The 23,148-nt window shown below is 42.5% G+C and overlaps 1 protein-coding gene across 5 annotated transcripts in view; it reads left to right on the top strand.

Moving 5' to 3' along the window:
* The first annotated feature begins 2,730 nt into the window (after nucleotides 1-2,730).
* Spred (Sprouty-related protein with EVH-1 domain) overlaps nucleotides 2,731-23,148 on the top strand; it is a 117,921-nt gene continuing 97,503 nt past the window's right edge. Inside the window, exon 1 of one of the 5 annotated variants that reach the window (XM_076174207.1) lies at nucleotides 2,731-2,892. In XM_076174207.1, coding sequence (XP_076030322.1) covers nucleotides 2,873-2,892 — 20 coding nt within the window. In that variant the 5' untranslated portion in view covers nucleotides 2,731-2,872. Of the gene's footprint in view, nucleotides 2,893-3,431; nucleotides 3,458-23,148 lie in introns of those variants that run through there. The other 4 variants (XM_076174205.1, XM_076174208.1, XM_076174209.1 and 1 more) reach the window with 4 other exon arrangements.

Raw genomic sequence — 23,148 nt, forward strand, 5'->3', positions numbered from 1 at the left:
GCTACGCGCGTTGGTTCCCGTCTCTTTTTCTGTATTCATCATCGCTAGATTGATTTTTTTTTTTACAATTTTAGCTTAGGTTATACAATTTAGGTTTTTCCAGAAGCTGTTGCATATGTACAAAGAGTTATATTTCTTGACATCTTTCAGACATATGGTCTTCTTCAGTTTGTTCCTAAATTATAACTTTGTCTATCCTAAACGAAGATATACTCTTTCTCCTTTTTGTCTACTTTCACTTAAGGTCTGAACACCACAAACATATCACCTCTTTCTCTTTTAGTAATAACAGGTCCAGTGATTCTTGTCTCTTCTGGCTTCTTTTTTTTTCAGTCTCATTTATATTCACTTTAAGCGGGGGCCATACCATTGCTGCATATTCTAATCTTGGGTGGGTGAGGTATTCTCAGGCTTTTCTTTCATTATTGCGTCTACGTTGTGGAACACTACTTTTATATTCGTTACCAAGCTGTATGTCTAGGTCATGATATTTGTTATATGTTTCTTGTTGTATGTTTGGCATGTTGTTCACATCTAAACTCCTATTTGGTATGCTTTTCATAGCCAAAATGTCTCACTTCTCAGTGAATAATTCATTAATATTTTTTTCTAAACTTTCGCCCATTTTCAATAATTTGCATAATTTACTTGTCAATGTGTTCGTTTCTTTTATTTATCTATTTATTTATTTATTCATTCATTCGTTTGTTAAATTACTTGTTTATCTGATTAATTAATTCATTGATTTATTTGTTTATCTATTTACTTATTTATTTATCTGTTTTTTTAATTGGTTCATTATTTTATTTATTTAATTATATATCAATGTATCTATAAATGTATTTATTTATATATTTATTATCTTAATTTGTTTTTACGGAGGGCGGAGACGTTAAGCTATATTTATACATTTTATTTCAGACCTAAATATTGTCAGTATATCCTTGTAACATTTTTCAATCTTATATTCTTCTCGTGATCCGTCCGCAAATGTATAAGCGTAGCTTGTCATACCTTCCACTGTATCTTTTACATATATCAAAAACACATCGGGTGCCAATACCTACCCTTGTGATATTCCGCTAGTTCTATCCTGACACAGTGTGTGTGTTTGCGTATATGTGTGTGTGTGTGTGTGTGTGTGTGCGCGTGTGTGTGTGTGCGCGCGCGTGAGTGCACTTGCTAGCTTGCTTGCTAACAACGTCATTGATTTTTATACGGATGAACAAGTGCATCAGTTTGTAGAACAAGTGTATGTGCACGTGTGTGTGTATGCGTGTATGTGTGTGTGTGTATTTACCTTGTATTTTACGGGAAGGGGAGCTATGCTCGTGTGTGTGTGTGTGTGTGTGTGTCTGCTTATCACACTACACACAACATACAACCGCCTCAAAGAGAAATCACCTATTCATTTGATTACAAAATAACAAAAAATATAAATTCGAACTATATCTTAATTACATCGAATCAACTTTGGCCCCTGGTTGATATATCAATCTTACTCAAATGGCGTTATTATGGACAGGTGTTCGGCGGGGTGCCCGCCATGTCTCCCCGGGTCGAGCCACCACCAGCTACTTTCCCCTCCATTCACAGAGAAAGCAAGAAATTTCTGAATGAAGCGATCGAATTGTGCTAGGAGTAGTGCTCTATCGGTTGGGGTACTAAGCTCTCAATAAACTTACATTTTCCGCGCCCGGGGAAGTGTAGTATTGGGTGCTACATTTAGTTTAATTTATTCCTTTTAGATCATATTATGTATATATGAATAGGTAATGGTGGTTAGTGTTTGAAGAGATGAAGCAACCGTCAGCTTTGTGTCTAATGATACTGTGGTGGCAGCAATAACCCGTACCCTCGTTCCACACCACCTCCTGTCCTCACCTCCACTCCTGCTTGCTAGCTTTTATCTTATAAGCACTAAATCAATAAACATTGCTTTACTTTTTTGCCAATTATACCTGCGTAGTATGTTAAGCCATTGTTTGTCATGGGTCTTGATATATACTTATTACAAAAATGTTTAAGAAATACATAGTATGGCATACATGTACTCTACTCCCCCTTGCCAATTCATTCATACCTCCCCTTCCCTCCCCCCCTACCCCTCATGTATGAATGACACAGCGCCAGCTTGACATACGCGCTATGCTGTACTTTGGCAAAGAAAGATTTCCCTAGTAGAATTCTAAATCTCAATAGGTTTTAGCAATGATACTATGAGAACATTTATTATATAGGGATCATTGAATTGTGTTGAAGGGAGGAAGAGCTCAACTTGCTCTGTAGCGAGGTTTTTCTACGAATAGTGTTCATGAGTGCGAGCATTTACTTTAGGCATAGAATGGCAGGTAGCACAATGAGGGAATAAATATGCACTGTTAATTGTGTCTGACTACCAGCTCAACTTTAATGTTTTTCTAATATAATGTTTATCACCATTAACATTGATCAAAGAAAAATGGCCGATAGACATAGAATAAACGTAGTATAAGAAAATTCAAACGAAAAAGGGTAAATTTTTCCTACGCTATGGCAATACATAGGAGGCTATTTCTCGGTTAGAGCTTTTGGGATACGTATTCCTCCGCAAGTTCTACGTTTGTCTGCTACAGGCTACTTTGACATATTTTGACAAAATCCAAGTAGAAATAGAAAATATATATTGCATTTGTGATTTTTCCATCCATTACTGTTGCAATATAAGGATTATTACGTATTGTAGACAAAGGGAACTACTTTTGTGCGCATATAGGTGTGCGCAGTGCTGGCAGCTTATCGTGTGTGAGGTATCAATGTTTGTAAGTTACAATGAAAATGTGCATCAAGAGGTCCACAAAACGCCAAAATAGCCACCTATATCATCTAAAACATGACAGAGGGAAATGATGAGTAAGTATGATACAAGAAAACAGTGTTGGAAAGTCGTATTGCGGCAGAAATGGTGTAAATGCTGGAAAGGCCGCTGCGAATCCTCCATCTTCCCCCTCGGGCTGAGTCTGAAAATCGCTTATTTGATGTTTGCCCAATTCTCAACGATATTTTAATGTGATTAATGGGAAAAGACCAGTGTTTCGCTAAAGGTTAAGTGAAAAAAACACTCGACGATAAGGAAAAGCTCTAATTGTGTGTGGAAATACCAGGGGAGGTTAAGCAATAAGCGGTGTTGACGGCCTGCATTGTGAATGGCCTAGGCTTTGCTGAATGGAATAATGTTAAGCATTCAAGAAGTTTTGGAATTGTGGCGTAAGCAAGCACACCATCGCTTCATCATCAGCCCCAATGGTGCAGCGAGCTTGGCAGCAGCAGAAAGCAAGAATACCACCTGCATGGATTGCTGCCCCCGCCTCCCCACCCCCCCGATCAGTCCAGCTAACCAAGACCAGGACCCAGTTGTAGGTCTCCAGCTTCGCCCTGGACACTAGGAACCAGGTGCTGGGAGACCCATGGCTCGCAGGTGGTATCAGCACCAGCTGCAACATTTTCATTGTTTTTTGTTAATGTTTGTGCTGATGCGTGAGGTGCATAGGTGTAACAAGTTATGTATTAGCTATGTCCCCGTTAAGTGGTGCAACAATAGGTGTTGTGTAATGAATATGTATTATGAGGTGTACAATAGATTTCTGTGAAAATTAGGGGCGGGTCTGTATGTTGTGATATGTGGGTATGAGGTGCTATGGTTACAGTTGTGGGCACATGTTGGTGTTATTTATTGCAGAGATGGAGGGTGCCATTGCGTTTTGCGTCAAGGGTGGGTCTGTTTTATGCTGCGCTGTTTACATTTAATTGATAAAGCGAGGGTTGTTGTGTTTGGATTCAAGGGTGGTGATTGAATTGCGAAAGTGTAAAGATAACTGCCATACGCGATAAGCAGTGATTTGATTGATACGAAGGCGAAAGCGTTTGTTATGGGATATATTCGTCTCGCAACGAATATATTTAGTGCCAGCAGATTAGGATTGATCTTTATTCCATCTAGTGGCACTGTGAGAGGAAGGGTGTGCCTACAGAGGATAGAGAAACCTCTTCATATTTCGTAAAAGCAATATACGCATTTAGCCTATTCTCATAACGTTTATAAAAAGTCGTTTGGTGTTGGGCACCAGAGTTGGTGCAATAATTTTGTTTGGTGGCACCAGAGCATAACGCGTTGACACTGTCGACCGGACGCCATGGCCAATGACGCCAACCACCTGGTTGCACACCACCTCTGGTGTGTAACATCCAGGAAAGGAGTTAGGATCATGGTGTTGAACACACCTGATGAACTATACAGAATTACTTCCAGTATGGTACATGAATTTCACGAAATTGTAAATATCTTGGTCAGTGCAAACAACCTAGTACAATTTTTTTCAACAACGCATTATGTATATACCAAATTGTTATATTCACTGTTTTTGCTATGTTTGTGGGGTCCTGTCTTTATGACTATCAAAGTTTGGTGTTAAGTAATTATATTGATGGCGAGTTTGAAAAATATATATTGGGGAAATCTTTAGTGAGGAAACACCATTTAATTGATTGGTGTGATGTTTAAGTTGTGCTTACTTATATTTTAAACAGAAATAACAGAATTTCTACATCCTTAGAACCATGGGACAACAGAGCTGAATAGAATCTTAGGGTCTGGAGCAGAAGATAAAAGCACAGTAGAAGGTCGGTAGGGATTAAGGTTTTCAGATTTTGTCTTAATTTGGGCCACAAGATTTTAGTCAGTGGAGTTATGGCCTTTGAAGAAAGGCGTGCCACGATGGCAGTCCTCTTCCTTCTCGACCTCCTCTTCCTCCTCTTCGTCTTCCTCTTTCTCCTACTCCTCTTCCTCCTTCCAGGGTTGGTATGGTATTTGTAGTAGAATAGCTTGTAGGATGTGAAATTGCTCATTGAGAGCATCGGTTCTCATGGACAGGCCCCTTACCGCTGTGTAGAGTTAGGGAATTGTTCATACGATAAAGTTGTTCCTTGGGGTTGGGCAAGTTGGGATGAAAACGAAGGAAACCCACGGAAAGCAAAGCAACACAAAATATAGGGTAAGGGAGGTTATTTGCTCAAGGAGGATTTTTTTTCGGGGGGGGGGGGCTTGTGATTCGTGGTCGATAATGTGGCGTTGTATTGCGGCTGGTAGAGGCATAGGATGATTTTTTCCCCTGATAACTTACTATTTTTTCACCTGGGATGCTTGGTGGGGAATGGGAGGGGGGATAAAGTGGGTTAATGACGCACTTGAATTATTTTGTTCTGGTTAATTGTAGTCTATTTTGTTTGGCTGACGGGGCGTTGCACTAGTAAAGCGATCAATATAAGCAATGCTCAAGGTATGGTTTTCCCGCTTTTCCTTGGTTGGGGCACCCCTAGTATACGTCATTAGAATGTATTCTCTTGTTTATAATATGTCATGTGGGCTTCCCAGAAATGTGACGTGACCCAATAGGCCCAATAACTTTAGGATATCAGATGGTGACAGGTTAGTGTATATTATTATACCCCCGCCCCCCATTCCCGAGGAAATGCCAATCAGTCCGAACACAAGTTCCCCTCCACTAGGAGGATCTGGAATTATCTTCCTCGACAGTTTTAACATTTGTGATATGGAATCGTTAAGATAATATCCAAATGCCCTCCCTCCCGCTCTTTCCCTCCCTTACCCATTTTACCAGTACATGACATGGAGTTATAGGATATTCTTTGTCATCTTTACGGAACAATGGGCATTTTGTTTTGATATGTTTTTCATATTAAACCAATCTATGTGATTTGATACAGCTATAGGTTGGGAAAGGAATTCCAATTTCCACCATTTCTATGGTGTATGTATGTATGTATATATATATATGTATATATATGTATATATATATGTATATATATATATATATGTATATATATATATATATATATATATATATATATATGTATATATTTATATATATATATGTATATATTTATATATATACATATATATGTAAATATTTATATATATGTATATATTTATATATATATGTATATATATATATGTATATATATGTATATATATATATGTATATATATATATGTATATATATATATATATATATGTATGTATGTATGTATTCCTCCAGGACTTGTAAAGAGAGAATAGTTCATTGTAGTAAATATGATTAGTTTGGCGTCAATCTTGAAGAGTATGGTATTTGTAGCAGGTGAAGTGAAAGCTTGGGTGGGAATAGTGATAGCTGTAGTGACAAAACTAGGGCACATCCGTGGGCAGATGTACTTTCGGAGACGATGTGGTATACATTAGAGTTACTGTATTCCCCTCTCTCCCCAGTTGTAGTTGAAATAACAAGTAAACAGTACACCAGTTTAGGCTGAAGGATGATTTGGCTTTGAATTATAGGAGAGAGTTTTGTAGGAGATATGGCTGATAGTATGTGGGAGAGAGAATGAAAGAGAAATGGCTGTGACGTCACAAGGAGCCCTGGCCAATCACAGCAGAGGTTGGGTCGTGGATTGACCAAGGGGGGTGGGGTGGGGGGACTGAGGTGACGAGGAAGGGAACTGGGCCAGACAGTAAATGAGTGTCTGGTTCGTCGCTACTGAATGGAATGACCTGGTTGGTAGATATTAAGTTGTGGACAAGTTGGAGTTACGTATACATTATGTTGGAGTATGTTTGTTCTGACTGTCACCCTTGTGTCACTGTCATCAAAGTGACATTCCTTAGAAAAGCTAGTGCGTAAAACCATTTCGATTAACCTTAATCTCGATTAGACTTGACCTCGATTTAACTTCAGCCTACCGAAGGGTACTGTGCTTGAGTGCCGCAAGGCGATTGAAATCACCGCGGCCGGCAGTACCTCCTCGTCCACATGAATTGATCAAGTTTAACCCCTTTGGATTAAGGAGGTTAATGCCTTCACGGCGAATATCAGATGGGGGAATTAATCCCGAACAGATAACGAAGTTTCCCCTTAGATGGGAATACAATTGTTTAGCGACAGCCAGAACAAAATCGTTCGGGGTCCATTCATTCATGGGAATTCCATTCTTCCCTCCCCTCCCCTCTCCTCCCCATATTTCTCTGCCTTCTCTTCCCTCCACCCACACTCTTCCCCTTTGTTCACATCCCCTCTCCTCCCCTCGCCTCCCCTCTCCTCCCCTCGCCTCCCCTCACCTCCCCTCTCCTCACCTCCCCTCTCCTCACCTCCCCTCTCCTCACCTCCCCTCTCCTCACCTCCCCTCTCCTCACCTCCCCTCTCCTGCCCTCCCCTCTCCTGCCCTCCCCTCTCCTCTCCTTACCTCCCCTTACCTCTTATCACCTCTCCTCACCTCCCCCTCCCCCTTCCTCATCTCCCCTCCCCTTACCTCTCCTCACCTCTCCTCACTTCCCCTCTCCTCACTTCCCCTCATCTCTCCTCACCTTACCTTCCCTCTCCTCCCCTTCCTCACTTCCCCTCTCCTTACTTCATCTTTGCTACCCTCCCCTTTCCTCACTTCCCCTCTCCTCACTTCCCCTCTCCTCACTTCCCCTCTCCTCACTTCCCCTCATCTCTCCTCACCTTACCTTCCTTCTCCTCCCCTTCCTCACTTCCCCTCTCCTTACTTCATCTTTGCTACCCTCCCCTTTCCTCACTTCCCCTCTCCTCAGTCCCCCTCTCCTCATTTCCCCTTTCCTCACTTCCCCTCTCCTCACCTCACTTCCTCTCTCCGCCTCACCACGTCTCCCCCATTCCCTCTCACCTGACCTCCCTTCCCTTTCTGTCCCCTCCCCTTACTTCACCTATTTCCCATTCCCTCTCCTCCCCTTTTCTTCCCTCTCTCTTCCCTCTCACTTCCCCTTCTTCCCTCTCACTTCCCCTTCTTCCCTCTCACCCCCTTCTTCCCTCTCACCTCCCCTTCTTCCCTCTCCCCTCCCCTTCCCTCCCCTCCCCTCCCCTTCATCCCTCCCCTTCATCCCTCCCCTTCTTCACTCTCCCTTCCCTCTTTCCCCTCGCCCGCCCCGTCTCTTCATCTCCCCTTTCCTAACCTCCCCTCTTCTCTCATCCGTCGTCCTCTTGACTACCCCCTTTCCTTTTCATCTCATCTCCTCTCCTCCCCTCCCCTACCTTCTCTTGACTTCATCTCCTCTTCCTCCCCTGTCCCCTCACCTCATCTCTCCTCCCCTTTCCCCTGATCACATCTTCCCCTTCCCTCCCCTCTTTCTCCTCCACTTTCCCTTCACCTTCCCCTCTTTTTCCCTCCCTTCATTCCTCATTTTCTTCCCACCCCTTCTCTTCCCCTCTCCTCCCTTCCCTTCTCATCCTTTCCCCTCTCTTCCCCTCTCCTCCCCCCATTTCCCTTTTCCTCTTCCCCTCCCTTTCCCTCTCCTCTCCTCCTCCTCTCCCTTCCCCTCTCCTCCCCTCCCTTCCCTTCTCTTCTCCTCCCCTCCCTTTCCCTCTCCTCCCCTCTCTTTCCCTCTCCTCTCCTCCTCCCCTCCCTTCCCCTCTCCTCTCCTCCTCCCCTCCCTTCCCCTTTCCTTAACCTCCTTCTCCTCCTCCCCTCCCTTCCCCTTCTTCTCCTCCTCCCCTCCCTTCCCCTCCCTCTCCTCCCCCCCTCCCTTCTCCTCTCCTCCCCTTCCTTCCTCTTCCCTTTCTCCTCTCCTCTCCTCCCTTCCCCTCTCCTCTCCTCCCTTCCCCTCTCCTCTCTTCCCTTCCCCTCTCCTCTCCTCTCCTCTCCTCTCCTCCCTTCCCCTCTCCTCCCCTCCCTTCCCTTCTCTTCTCCTCCCCTCCCTTTCCCTCTCCTCCCCTCTCTTTCCCTCTCCTCCCCTCCCTTTCCCTTTCCCTCTTCTCCCCTCCCTTCCCCTCTCCTCCCCCTCTCATCCCCTCCCTTTCCCTTTCACTCTCTTCCCCTCCCTCCTTCTCCCTCCCTTCCCCTCTCCTCCCCTCCCTTCCCCTCTCCTTCCCTCCCTTCCCCTCTCCTTCCCTCCCTTCCCCTTCCTTCCCATACCCTTCCACTTCCCTCTCCTCCCCTCCTCTCTTCTCCTTTCTCCTTCCCTTTTCCCCCTTTCTTCCCCTCTGTCTCCTCCCCTCTCCCCCACTCCTCCCCTTCCCTCCCCTCACCTCCCTTCTCTTCTACTCCCCTCTCCCTTACCCCTCCTCTCTCCTCCGCCCCTTTCCCTTCACCTCCCTGCCCTTCTTCCCCCACTCCCCCTCACTTCCCCTCCCGTTACTCTCCTTGTTTCCAGCTCTCTTTGCCTCTCGCCCCTTCCCTCTCCTCTCTTCCTCTCCTCTCCTTTCCTATTCCCTTCTTTCTCCTCTTTTCCTATCCTTCCCTCCCCTTACTTCACCTCGCCTCCCTTCCCTGTGGAGTATGGGTCGAGTTGGAAAGCTAGGCCTCACTGAGAGATCGAAAGGGGGGGAGGGGGTGTAGGAGGGCACCAAGGGGTAATCGTTCTGTTGTGGGGACCAGGGGCGAAGGTGTGGCTGGGGGGCGCTGCAAGGGTCTTGTGGCATGAAAGGCTGAGGGGGAGAGGGAGGGAGGGAGGTGAGGATACCCATTCAGAAGGTGGGCACGGTGATGTAGGCCTTCATAAAGCGATACATGGTTTTGCCCGGTTGGCCATTTTATTTAAGATGGCACACGCACATACACGCGCGCTCGCGATGTCATTTTCACAGTTTGATAGGTGAACGTTGTAATGTAACGAATTGCTTTGTTTACAAATATGTAAAATGCAATTGATTCATATCAACTTAGCTAAACACTTAAGGCACCAGTGCCCAGTTTAGTATACACTACACACACACACACACACACACACACACACACACACACACACACATATATATATATATATATATATATATATATATATATATATATATATATATATATATATATAATTTCTCTCGTGAACGCCAGATTAAATTAAGCCTAGGGGGCGCGGTCCCGTGCCTGAACGATTTATCAATCGATCTTGACCCTTCGTGAAGAATCGGATCCCGACCCCCTTCGATTGAGCTATTACCTAATGTTGACCGGGTTGAAATTATATTGATACTACAGTGATATGCACTGCAACAACATTAACTACATATACTTTGAAGGCTATTTTGCATACCGGATCTCGTATTTTATTACGTGCCAAAACCCATGTCTTACTTTGGTGTCTTTAAAGACATGTTTTGTCATAAGATAACTATTTTTTCTGTATTAAGACCTTTAATTTTATTATGGGGTAATCCATTTTATGTGCCAGACTTATGTTTTATTACGTACTAACTCACCGTGTGTGCCAAATCCTACATCTCATTATGGGGTTGTCTTTTTTGTACTAAATCCCATGATTTAAGACCGTATGTCAACTGAATGAATTATTTCAGCCTTTGAGGCGAAGTAGTTTGGTGTAGGAATGAATTAGATAGCACAGGTAGTTTGTTTGCATTACTCGCTTGCATGCGGCCTGGTGTAGCTGTCGAATGTTTGCCTTTCTTCCAGTCGGATCAAGTTGCTGGATTGGGTATAAACTCCTTTTGGTGCAGACCTGTGGGCAAGTTCATCACAGGTTTATGAATTATTCTATGTAGATGTGCAGTACGAATGTTGTTGCTTGAATAGTCCAAAGCTTGTTAAACTAGATTTTTCCAGTTTCCAGTTCATCAGTAGAGGCGCGTAACGTCCATGATTGCATGGTTTAGCGTCATTGACTAGTTTGGTACAGGGTTCGATAGTGTTCATCCATAATGACCTTAAGGCGGATTGGGGGATTTTGTGATGGTAAAGGACGATTGAATAAAAATGTGAGTGTAGAAGTAGTTCAATATAGCAGTGGTGTACAATTTGAAAAGTTAGTGACCAGATTTGCTTTATCAGTCAGCCATTTGAATGGGCAATCAAGACCAGTCAGTGGTCTTTACATGACCAGTGTTATCACAGTAGATTAATATGATTACGTAGTACTCGTCTTCTCATGGGTCTTCAGTATTAACTGCATTGTCAGTAATATTGTGCGGTAAGAATTATTTGGTCGTGTAGGGGTCGCTATATGTGGATTTGCCATTTTGGTTCAGTGCAGGAGTGGTGATTCTATACAGTATTAGTTGGTGAAGAAAGTGTCGTTTGATGTATTAATTGTAGAGACGCCTTTGAATGGTTCAGTGCTAAAGTTGAGATTGATATGTCATGAGCAAGTGGTAGATCTCTTTAAATCCAGTAATGTTGGCATGTAATATTCTATTACAGAAATCAAGGGATCTTGGGTTTAAGGCGTAGCGCAAGGCTGTATTGAGGGACCTATACTATTATTCTCAGCGTAATTAAACCAGCAGCGAACATATTTAGTCGTGCACTAATTAACACCAAGTGGTGTGTTCAAAAGTATTTGGATGTGTGTAGAATTGGCAGTAGAATACGAGGTGCTACCCAAAAGCTCCAGTAATTGGAGTAGAGGGCGCAGACCGGTTGTACGTAGTATGGCTTTCAAGTGCCGAGTGAAACGAGCTGCACCCTTTGTCAGTACTGTGCCAATGCCCGCGAGCGTAAGTGGACGTGTTGTTGGGTTATACTCAGTTTTTATAACGTATTGAGGTGGGTCGGCGGTTCTATTACAGATATCACGAATCAAAAGAACCTGCATCAGATTTTGCTTCAGGATCAATAAGACATCTGTAGAAATACACCAATTACTTGAGGAAGCCTTTGGTCAAAATCACATGTTGAGAAATGGAACGTTCTTTCTGGTACTAACGTTTCAATGAAAGACCAACGTCCTTCGAAGACTAGGGGTGTTCTTGACGATCGTCAACTATGAATAGAAGCACTGGTAAACTACAACCCATAACAAGGATCGCAGACGGAGAATCCACGAAGTTCGTGGTACTGTCGTAATAATGCAGAGGATCGTTCTCCGCTGAGTGACGATCAGAAAGCACATAGCATTGCGGTTTGCAGGGGACTCAACCCAAGTTAGAGGTGACCCCTGTTTTATCGTCAAGGTCATCGGTAACTGGTGATATACAAGTCATGGATTGATAGTTGTTACGCTGAGATAAAGCAGCAGTATAGTGGCACAATATTATCCAAAAGGATAGAAGTGCTGATAAACTACAGTGCAATCCATAACAACAACAAGAAGCAGTAGTCATTGCAGTGGAAGTCTCATAGAAAATTAAGTTCGCTCAGTGTCTAGTGAATGTTGGTTCTTTTATTTTGCCACACCAAAGACACCTATAAAGTCAGCCTGTCAGACAGGTTCTGGAGCGGCTGAGAGTGAGCATCTGCCATAAACCTCCAGAAAAGGGGAAGAAGAACGATGACTGGGTTCTTCACGAAAACTCACGCCCCCGCCAACGCGTCACTTGTCCGGCAGTTCCAGACTTCCAGAACTAAAGTATTCGTTTCCCACCCACCCTAGTCGCCTGACCTTGCTCTCTGTGGCGTTCTCCTGTCCCCTGAACTGAAATTATGGCTGGAGGGGCGTAGTTTTCGATGCAACGTGGGAGATCCAGAGAAAATCGCAAGAGATGCCAAGAAGATCAATCTGGAAATTTTCCAGGGATGCTTGGAATTTTTAAAAAGTAAAAATCAAAGAAGTAAATAGATTAATAAATAAATGCTAGGGGCGTTGCATGCATGCCTAGGGGGACTACTTAGAAGGCGACAACAGAAACAAGGAGATTGGATAATATATTTTCCAGCAGTGGTCAAATGTCTACAATGTTTGTGAGCACACGTGCACACACATACGCGCGAACACACACACACACACACACACACACACACACACACGTTTTGTAATTTGATAAAGCAGTGAATGGAGGGTACATAGTCCAAGGATGGTTTAAGCTGACCCAGTAGTTCGCCAGAATTGACGGGATTTGACATACAACATCTCTAGGGAGTTTGCTTTCCGTGATATGAGTTGTATAATTTAGGTCTAAATGGAGGAAGGGTGTTGTACAAGGTGTGATATAAATCGAATGGATCTTGTGCTTTGGTGATTCAGGCCTTGAAAGATTTAGTTTGTGTGTGTTGGTGCCATGGAACGCTCTTTTAACATAGCCCCAGTTGGTGTCATGTAGCGTTCCTTTTCCATGGTTATGCTGGCGTTTATATTTCATTTGAATTTATCTAATTTATTTCTCTTTCTTTTGCTCTCCCTCCCCCCCCTCTCTCTCTCTCTCTCTCTCTCTCTCTCTCTCTCTCTCTCTCTCTCTCTCTCTCTCTCTCTCTCTCTCTCTCTCTCTCTCTCTCTCTCTCTCATTCTTCAATAGACAAGTACTTGTCTTAGCGAATTGAAGTGTTGGTATGTGTCATAGTCTACCGACGATTTTTTCCGATAGAATACGAAATAATTAAGAATGAATAAATAGAAATAATTGAATAAGTAAACAAAACGTCGCGGTGAAGTACGAAGGCTGTATTGCTCCCAAAGGGGATAGGACGATCGGGCAGTGAGCTAAAGCTGAAGCCAATATCATCTGTACAGGTATATTATGACCTACGAAGAGTACAAGAAAGTAGCTACATATGATACTAATTGTTGCTTCGAGTATCATTGACTGGAAACCCGCAAGACCGCTGTGGCTGGCAACGATCCTCAGGCCTTCCCACAGATCCCTCTGGGAAGAAGCTTTGGACTATTGTCTTGTTTCTATGTTACCATTCAGAGGAAGAGAAGTAGAGTAGCCGCCGGTTGTTAGCTCTTCTTGTGTGAAAACAACGTAGGAAATAAAGTTGAAACTTATGAGATTTTGGACCTAGTCCGAAGACCAAGCATCAGCCCTGGTGGTCTTGAAGCTATGCGGCAGGGGAAGGATTCCCTCTGACGCCCGCCTTGCACGACCACTTGCAGGCAGCCACTGGTCATTGGCCTCGGTAGTTCCTGTACGGTAGTCTTTTACCACGAATGTTGACGTGATTTGATCAAAGTTATCTCACTGTCTTCCGCTTACTAAGACGAATACTCGGAGCTGACCAAACGATATGTCGAAGAACGACGCAGATTCAATGTATTCGTATATTATATATATATATATATATAATATATATATATATATATGTGTGTGTGTGTGTGTGTGTGTGTGTGTGTGTGTGTGTATGCATATAGTGCCCTTATAATCTGTATATTTTTGTCAAGAAAATGTGTATTAACAATAATGAAGAGATACAATTACATAGTTATACTAACTCACAGGTTAGATTCGGATGTGTTCATGAGTTATCCTATAACACATTTTATCACACGAACTTGTTTTATATTGTAGATACCAAGGAGGTCCATAAAAGATGCATTGCCACGAAGCTTGATGCTATTTCTGCTCAAACCAAACCTTGTGATCACGAGTTCGATCCCCTAGTAGCTGCCATTGGCTGTCTTGCCCCAACCACCCACCCGTGTTGTACGTGGGACAGTGGCCGATTCCCTTGCAGCTAAGCGCCTCCTTGCGTTAGCACCCTGTTTTGTATTTATAATTCAGTTGTGTAATATATAATATAATTGTGTGTGAAATACGTAATACATACATACATGCACAAATGTGAAATAGTACAATCTAAGGTCAGAATCGACCTTTGAAAAAAAACGAAGACGAAACACCACTAGGTAAATACAGCCATTTAACAAGGGACAGCTTAAGGTCATAATTAACCATTCTGAAAATAGAGACGGTACCCTGTTAACATACCTGTTATCATGCACAGTACGGGATTAATACACACGCATGCACGGACACCGACGTTAAACCTTAATGGTCCAGTGCAGGACCGATCTGTCCCTCGAGTGGATGGTAACAACATTTGTGTATTACTTTGGTTGCGTAACCCGGCCTTTTTTACGGTGAGGAGTGCTTGTGGGGTTTTCTACGTTTCTGAGTGAACGTGGGACGAATCCAGGCCAATCACCTCGTATACACTGACTAGGCGCTACCATTGATTTTCAACAATGGTATACTGCGCCTCTGATGTCCGCCGTTGCAGAGGGGTGTTGGGAAGGCATGAAATTGCAACTTGAACAAAGACATGACTCCTCTCTGAGATCGAACATGGTTCTCACGCGTTCGAAACAGGAACACTGCCCACTCTCCCTCCCCATTATCCTCCTTTTTTTCTCACTTTCCCCATTATCTCCCCTTTTCCCCTTCCCTCTCTCGTTTCCTTCCCTTTTCCCTTCCCCTCTTCTCTCTCCTCTCCTCCTTTCCTTTTTCTCTTTTCCTTTTTCTCCTCTTTCCTCTTTTTTCCACTTCTTCTCCTTCTCTTCCCTCTCCTCTCCTCCCTCTCTTTTCCTCTTTCTTCTTCTTCTCTCTCCCCTTTTCTTTCTTTTCCCTCCTTTCCTCATTTCTCTCCCCTCTTCCCTCTCTTCACCTCTTCCCTCTCCTCCCCTCTTCCCTCTCCTCCTTTCCTCCCTCCCCCTTCCCTCCTCTCCTCTCCTCCCTCCCTTTCCCTCTCCCCCCTTCCCTCTCCTCCCCCCTTCCCTCTCCTCCCCCTTACCTCTCCCTCACCCTTACCTCTCCCTCACCCTTCCCTCTCCTTCACCCTTTCCTCTCCTTCCCCCTTTCCTCTCCTTCCCCCTTTCCTCTCCTTCCCCCTTTCCTCTCCTCTCCCCTTCCCTCTTTCTTCCCTCTCCTTTCCCTTCCCCCCTCCCCCACCACTTTCCCTCTCCCTCCCTCGTCCCTCTCCCTCCCTCGTCCCTCTCCCTCCCTCGTCCCTTTCCCTTCCCCTCCCCCTTCCCTCTGCTTCCCCCTTTCCTTTCCTTTCCCCTTCCCTCTCCCTCCCCCATCCTTCACCACCGTTCCCTCTACCTCCTCCCCTCCTTCCGCCCCCTTTCCCACCCCCTTTCCCCTACTCTTTCCCTTCCCTCTCCATTTCCCTCTCCATTTTCCCCTTTCCTCTCCCTCCCCCTTCCCTCTCCCTTCCCCCTCCTTTTCCCTCTATTCTTCTCTCACTCTCCATCCTTCTCTCTCCCTAAGCCATCATAGCAGGATCCTGTTCTTTTTCTTTACATTTAATTTTTCTCGGCATTTTAACAAATTTTCTTGTCTGGAAACTATTCCACTCAGCAAATCTCACTCTGGCTGATGGAAACATGGAAGTGAGGTCTTATGATGGTTGCTCAGTTCTTTTGAAAATCTGCTCTTCCTGTCTTCATAAGAATAATCATGTCCACAACTGGCTTCCATACAGAAGCATAGTTTCCACTGTGCTTGCAGTTATACCATCTGTGTATCCATTTGCCATTTTCTTATACAATCACATTTCTTTCTAAGTCTATTTGAAGCTATTCCAGAGTTTGGTATTATGTAATTTTTCCATCCTCATACCCCCATTGAAGTGCCTTATACATATTTAAGCCTTTCACTGCAATTGAGGTTTCTTTCTACTGAATAAGATTGCTTGGCATGAGCCGGAATAAATGTGCAACGTGTTAGCAGTCAAATAGTTTAAGCCATAAAGTTCTCCACCCAGTCTCCCTTTGTACTGGTACTGATTTTTAGGTCTTCCACTAATCTATGTTATTTTCATCACCTTGCTGCCACTAACATTGGCAGCCACCTTATACAGGGTGTTCAGGATAAATTTGATAAAAAAAATTATCTTCTGTCATTTCAGGACCATTTGAAGGATATAATAGTGATAAAATGCAACGGATAGCTGATTCCATGTATTCTTGGTGGGTGTGAGAGTTAGAGAGCATGGACAACTGGAAAGCACCAGAGTATTGAAAGAGAGTGACCTGCATCATGATGATTCATGCTAGATAAATTCGGAAAACTTAGCTGCAGCTCAATGCTCCTTGAATACTGTGAAGGCTATGAGATGTGAGCTGGAGAATTGCGATGGAGATGTAGAAGCAGTGGCTAGCAGGATCATAGCAAGTGTTCTGACTCTGTCTGCACAACAAAATTCATCAAGAAGCTACAAAAAAAAGTGCGGCAAGATCCAGGCAAAGCAATGCGGACATTGGCAAGAGAGATGGCATTGGAGTGGCGACTATGAAGAAAGCGCTGAACAAGGATCTTTGCTACTCCTCATGCAAGAGGCACAAGGGCAACTACTCACCCCCAAGCCCCAAGAGAACTTTGTTATGAAAGCCAAGAAACTCTTCAACAAGGTCAAACACCCAGTTTAGCCAGAGATGCTCTGGTTCTTCTCAGACAAGAAGAACTTCTGCCAGGACCAGTTGCACAACATACAGAACAACAGGTTGCTAGCCTACAGTCCACACAAAGTCCTGTGCTTCATGAAGACCAAGTTCTCTCAAACTGTGATGGTCTTTGGGTGTGTTTTCGGCGAAGGCCACATCATTCCACCCAACATCTTTGAAGAGGGACTTGGACTCACTTCAGATGGCTATACAGTATTGAGTTGCTGTCCACTGTTGTCAAGCACTGGGTGGAGAGGGTGGCTGCAGGAAGATCATACATGTGGCAGAAGGACTCGGCTTCGTGTCACACCTCCAGGAAAACCCAGAAGGTCCTGTCTGAGAACTTCTACGACTTCACCAGCCCTAACATCTGGCCCCCCAACTCGCCTGATTTCAACCCCATGGACTATTATGTGTGGGGTGCAGTTGAAAGAGACACCAATCATACTACCTACAACACTAAGGACAAGCTGATTGCCAGGATCAAACTGGTGTTCAGGCATATCTCAAAGGGCACCGTGAAGGCCGCGTGCTGCAGGTTCAGGTCCTACCTGGAGGCTTAGGGTGGCTTCTTTGAGTGAGCTGCATTTGGTAAAACATCCTCTAAGAGATGCACTTTTGAATTTTGAGAATACATCAATTTTTGACCAAGATATGACATTTTTCTTTCCTTTCCAAAAAAGTGTCAAATTTATCCAGAACACCCTGTATTTTCTTGTATATTCCTCAAAATATTTATTTCTTGTGATGTGTAGTGTGATTGATGTTAGGTTAGGTTGTGGCTTTTTAAGTAGTATGCTGCTGATACTGCTGATATTTTTGTCATTTAGTTGTGTTTGTGTGATGTAATGAGATGCATGAGTAATATTGAGGGCTCTTGCATAGAACTCTGTACTTATCATTATCATTTTCTTGTGATGTTCTTGTATGTAATAGTATTGTATCTTGGCAAAACCAGTACAACAGTAAACACAATACTTCCTTATCCATCAAGATTTAGAAGAAGGAACAATATTAGACAAAGAAAAAGACACTCTCCAACTTGTTTCTTGAATCCATCTACATTGCAGAATTAAACCATTCATGAATATGCAATTAACAGACTTACAAATATTTCAGTCTCAGAAATACATAGCACCTAACCTCACAACTAGTATTGGCTAATGTGCAGCCAATCAGGAACATTGCTTTTTATGGTGAACTCATAGCTGACCACTTACACAACAGTAATACAGAAGTACAAACCTTTCAGTCTGAGGATGGTCTTATGTGAAAACTGAAATGTTGCAAACCAGACAACTACTTGGTAATACATACGTATGTGTACAGTGTGTATTTACCTAGTTGTATTTACCTAGTTGTAATATACGGGAGGGGAGCTATGCTCGTGGTGACCCGTCTTTGTATCTCTCCGCATCAAGTTTTATCTTAAAATCTTGTATAGTGTTAGCACATACTGTTTTGTTGTCTAATTTGTTCCATGTATTTATCGCTCTGTGTGGGAAACTGTTCCTTTTCAAGTTTTTTCTATAACTACCTTTTTTCAATTTTTTTCTGTGTCCTCTTGTGTGTGTGTGTGTGTGTGTGTTTATATATATATATATATATATATATATATATATATATATATATATATATATATATATATATATATATATATATATATATATATATATATATCAATCTGCTGCCCCTTTTTGTCCCTTGCAGGATAACCATAGTTCCTACAAAACTAGCTATGGCCACTGGTTTAAACCCCAAGTGACTTAGTGAAATGATTTTGTCTTGTCTGAAGTGAGTGATAGAGTGAAGGAATGTGTAGTATGCTCAGAGGCTTCTGTATGATGGTTACAACTTGAGCAATTAATGTCAATTGTTGGGCTGATTATGTGTTGGTAATGTTTTAGTGGAGGGTGGTGACTTGAACATAACCTTCCCTATACCAGTCTTGTCTGTCTTGGAAGTAATTTCCATGTTGGGATAGCTTTCTAGGGGTCAGTGTACATGTTTTGTAATCTGTGTATATACCTTTGTATGTATGTATTTACCTAGTTGTATTTTATGGGACAGGAGCTATGCTCGTTGTGACCCGTTTTCGTATCTCTCCACATCCAGTTTATTCTTGAACTCGTGTATAGTTCTAGCATTCACTGTTTCACTGTTTAGTTTGTTCCAGACATTGATCACTCTGTGCGGGAAACTGTTCTTTTTTTAGGTCTCTTCTGTAACTTTCCTTCTTTAGCTTCTTATTGTGTCCTCTTGTTTCTCGTCCCATTTCAATAGGTCATCTCTATCAAGAACTTCCATCCCTTTCATAATTCTGAAGATGGTCAACAGGTCGCCCCTTTCCCTTCTCTGCTCCAATGTTGTCAGCTGTAATTTCTCTAATCTTTGTTCATATGTCAAATTTGATAGTGTGGGAGCCATCCTTGTCGCCGCTCTTTGGATTTTTTCTAATTTCTTTGTGTTGTAGAATGTTTGGATGAAGTTACGATAGATGTTTTGAGAAAAACAGTGCTGAGGTTTTTATGTTGCATGTGGGTTCATAGGTGCTTGCATATACTGCTCTGTGGGAAGGATTTTGGTTTCTTATGGTACAAATATCCAGGGTGTTAAAAAAAATATTCTTTAAAATGTTCCATAATTTCAAATCCATTGGCTTTATTTGGAAGATGGTGGTCATGAGTTTCAATATTTGTTAACACGTGGTGACAAGACTAAACTAGGGGAAATGACTAAAGTAGTTTTAATTTCAAACTGATAACCACCATTTTCCACACACAGCTGATAATGGGGCTCAAGATCTTGAGAATCTTTCTTCCACTTCTTCACATAAGGAGAGCTGGCAATCAAGAGCTGCTCTCATGCTAATCCTCCTACCCTACCAGCCAGTGACATAGACAAACAGACCTACATTAATACAGGGCAGACTTGGACGAGATCTTCGGCAAGACCCAAAGCAGTAAAGTTGTGATAGGGCAACAAATTGTGGAATCCAATATATTCAATCATGCAGTGAAGTATGCTAGTTTGTGATACAGTTAATTCTGGGTAATGAAAAATTATTTAAAGGAAATAATATTGATTTGATCACATTTGAGTAATTGTAGCTGCTTCACAGATTTTTTACTCCCATCACGCTATGCTACTGGCACAAAAAACATTGTTATTATAGGGCTGTGGGGTTTTGGTCAGTAGAGCTTGAGGCAATAAATATGATTTATAATCATTGATATTATCAGTATTATTATGATTAATTATCCTGTACTTGCTAGACTGAGATAAGTCTGGAATCATGTAAAAATGTGAACATAATATAAAAAGATACTTCTATAAAATGGAAAGCAATAGAAAATTGGAGAGACCTTTTTGCATAATTTGTTGCCTTATGTTTCACCAATTGGAAAACTGCAGCCTCATTGTAACTAGCAGTGTTGTATTAGTGTGGACAATGGGAGAGCTGGCCAGTTTGCCCCCACCCCCATACCCAAATGAAAATATGTTTAACGCTAACACAAACTTTTTATTAGGTACATACATACATATACCAAGGCTTTTTCCCCCTTCCAAGGGAGGTAGCCAAAAAGGGAAAGGCATAAAAACACTCCCACCCATTTCATCCCTAAATACACTCCACACCCCTCCCACCCTTCCTCTCATCTGAGCACCTCCTGGATGACGGGTCATTGCTGCACCCTGCCCACCGCCCTGGGTCAGAAGCAGTGTCGCAAGACACAGTACATCCACAGCAAGGCCGCTTCATTTAATCGGCGACCCCCCCTCTCCGTCCCCCTTTGCATATAAGGCGAGGACGGGGAGAAATCCCTTCGGGCTGCGTCAAAATTTACTCACACATACTACCCCACCCCCCACCCCCCCGCCCATTCCTCCTCATGCAATTTTCAATATTTTATTCATACATTCACTTATTCCTTAATACTTTGGTAACTTTGAGACTTCTACTGATTTCCCATACTCTCTCCATTTCACCAATTTCCAGCAGTGACTGTTACCTTCCCCAACACTCCAAGTGCATAAAGGAAAGGTGATGGCTTCAGCCACAGCTATATGCTTCCTGGTGCAGGGTCCTCACCTGCTTCTTACCACAACATAATTAGGATTTGTCACACAGATGCCACTGATCTGAATTCATATGTGGGTACCTTATGCCATCCCCTGCCAAAGTGCTCGTAGCCACCCTGGGTAACTGCCCTCGTCATCCGTACCAATCTTGACAAATGAGTGTATTTACCTAGTTGTATAATATGGGAAGGGAGCTACGCTTGTGGTGACTTGTCTTTGTGTCTTTCAGCATCAATTTTTTTCTTAAATCTTGATTAGTGTTTGCACACACTGTTTCTTTATCTAGATTATTCCAGATATCACTCGTTTTTTTTTTTGTTTTTTTTGTTTTTCTCTTTCTTTTTCTTCCAGATCTCTTCTATAGTTATCCTTTGAGTTTTTTTCGCGTCCTCTTGTTTTTACATTGTCACTTTTTAGTAAATCATTCCTATCAAGGATTTTCATTCCTTTCATGATTCTATAGATAGTCAGTAGATTACCTCTTTCTCTTCTCTGCTCCAGTGTTGGTAGTTCCAATTCGGATAATCTTAATTCGTATGTTAATTTGGAAAGAGCTGGTGCCAACTTTGCCATTGCTGTCTGTATTCTTTCTAATTTCTTTATATTCTTTTTAGTACTGGGTGTCCATAGTGTTGCTGCGTATTCCAGTTTTGGTCTTATTAATGTACCCAGTAACTAATATTTTTTTAAAATAATTTCTTCATCCAAATAGTCAAATGCTTCTTTCATTGACCTCAATATGTTGAAGGTTTCTCCGACTGTTTTGTTGATATGTTTGTCCGGTGTCATGTCTTTGTTGATTATTACTCCAAGGTCTCTTCCCGAGTTCACTTTTTTTATTTCTTCCTCATCAATTTTATAATTTTTTTATATTCTGTTTTTACTCTTTCCAAACTCCATTATTCTACATTCCTTGATATTGAAGTTTACTTCCCACTTTTGAGTCCATTTCCAGGTTTTGTCCAGGTCTGATTGTAATGATTCACAATCCTCCTCTGTTCTTACTTTCTTTAGTATTTTTGCGTCATCTGCGAAGAAATTCATATAACACTCCACTCCTTCATCCATGTTGTTTATATATATGGCAAACATGATTGGAGCTAGCACCAACTCTTGCGGGACACCACTTATCATTTCTTCCCATTTCAAGAATTTGTCTCCAATTACTACCTTCATTTTTCTCCCAGTCAGGAAGTCTTCCATCTATTCCAATAATTTACTTCCGATGCCACCTATTGATTCTATTTTTCTTATTAATTTCTTGTGTGGTACTTATCAAATGCTTTTTGTAGGTCTAGATAGGCAGTCTGCCCATCCATCCCTCTCTTGTATTATTTGTATTAGTCTCAAATAGAAGCAGATCAGGTTTGTTGTACATGATCTTCCTTGTCTAAATCCAAATTGATTTGGATTCAGTATAGTTTTTTATTCCAGATGTTTAACCCATCTACTCTTGATCACTTTTTCACATATTTTTGCAACTGTGCTTGTTAGGGAGACCAGTCTGTAGTTAGTTGGATTTTCCTTGTTTCCTCCTTTATATATTGGTACAACATTTGCATTTTTCCAGTTTTGTGGTACCTTTCCGTCTTTGAATGAGCATTTGATTATGTTGTATATTTTATCCGTTAACTCCTCTACGCATTCTTTCAGTATCCAATTTGTAATTCCATCCGGACCATGTGATTTTCTGACATCAAGGTGGGACTGTTTATGTGTCACTGACTGACAGTAGTAGTAGGAGGAGGGCAGTTGCTGATTGCCAGTTCTCTTTTTATGAAAAAGTGGAGGAAATACAGTTGAAATTGATAGATATCAATCCTGGGCCCATTCTAGAGACCAAGTGGCAGCTCCTCAGGGCAGATGGAGTTAGAGGATGTTGATAAGTTTCAAAGGTTCATAGTAGGAAGGTGATTTGCTCTGGTGTCCATTAGGCTGGACCACCATCAACATGTACTCATCATTGGCCC

This window comes from Oratosquilla oratoria, chromosome 35 (genome assembly GCF_046742065.1).
Source record: "Oratosquilla oratoria isolate Oo_2021 chromosome 35, ASM4674206v1, whole genome shotgun sequence".
Taxonomy (NCBI): domain Eukaryota; kingdom Metazoa; phylum Arthropoda; class Malacostraca; order Stomatopoda; family Squillidae; genus Oratosquilla; species Oratosquilla oratoria.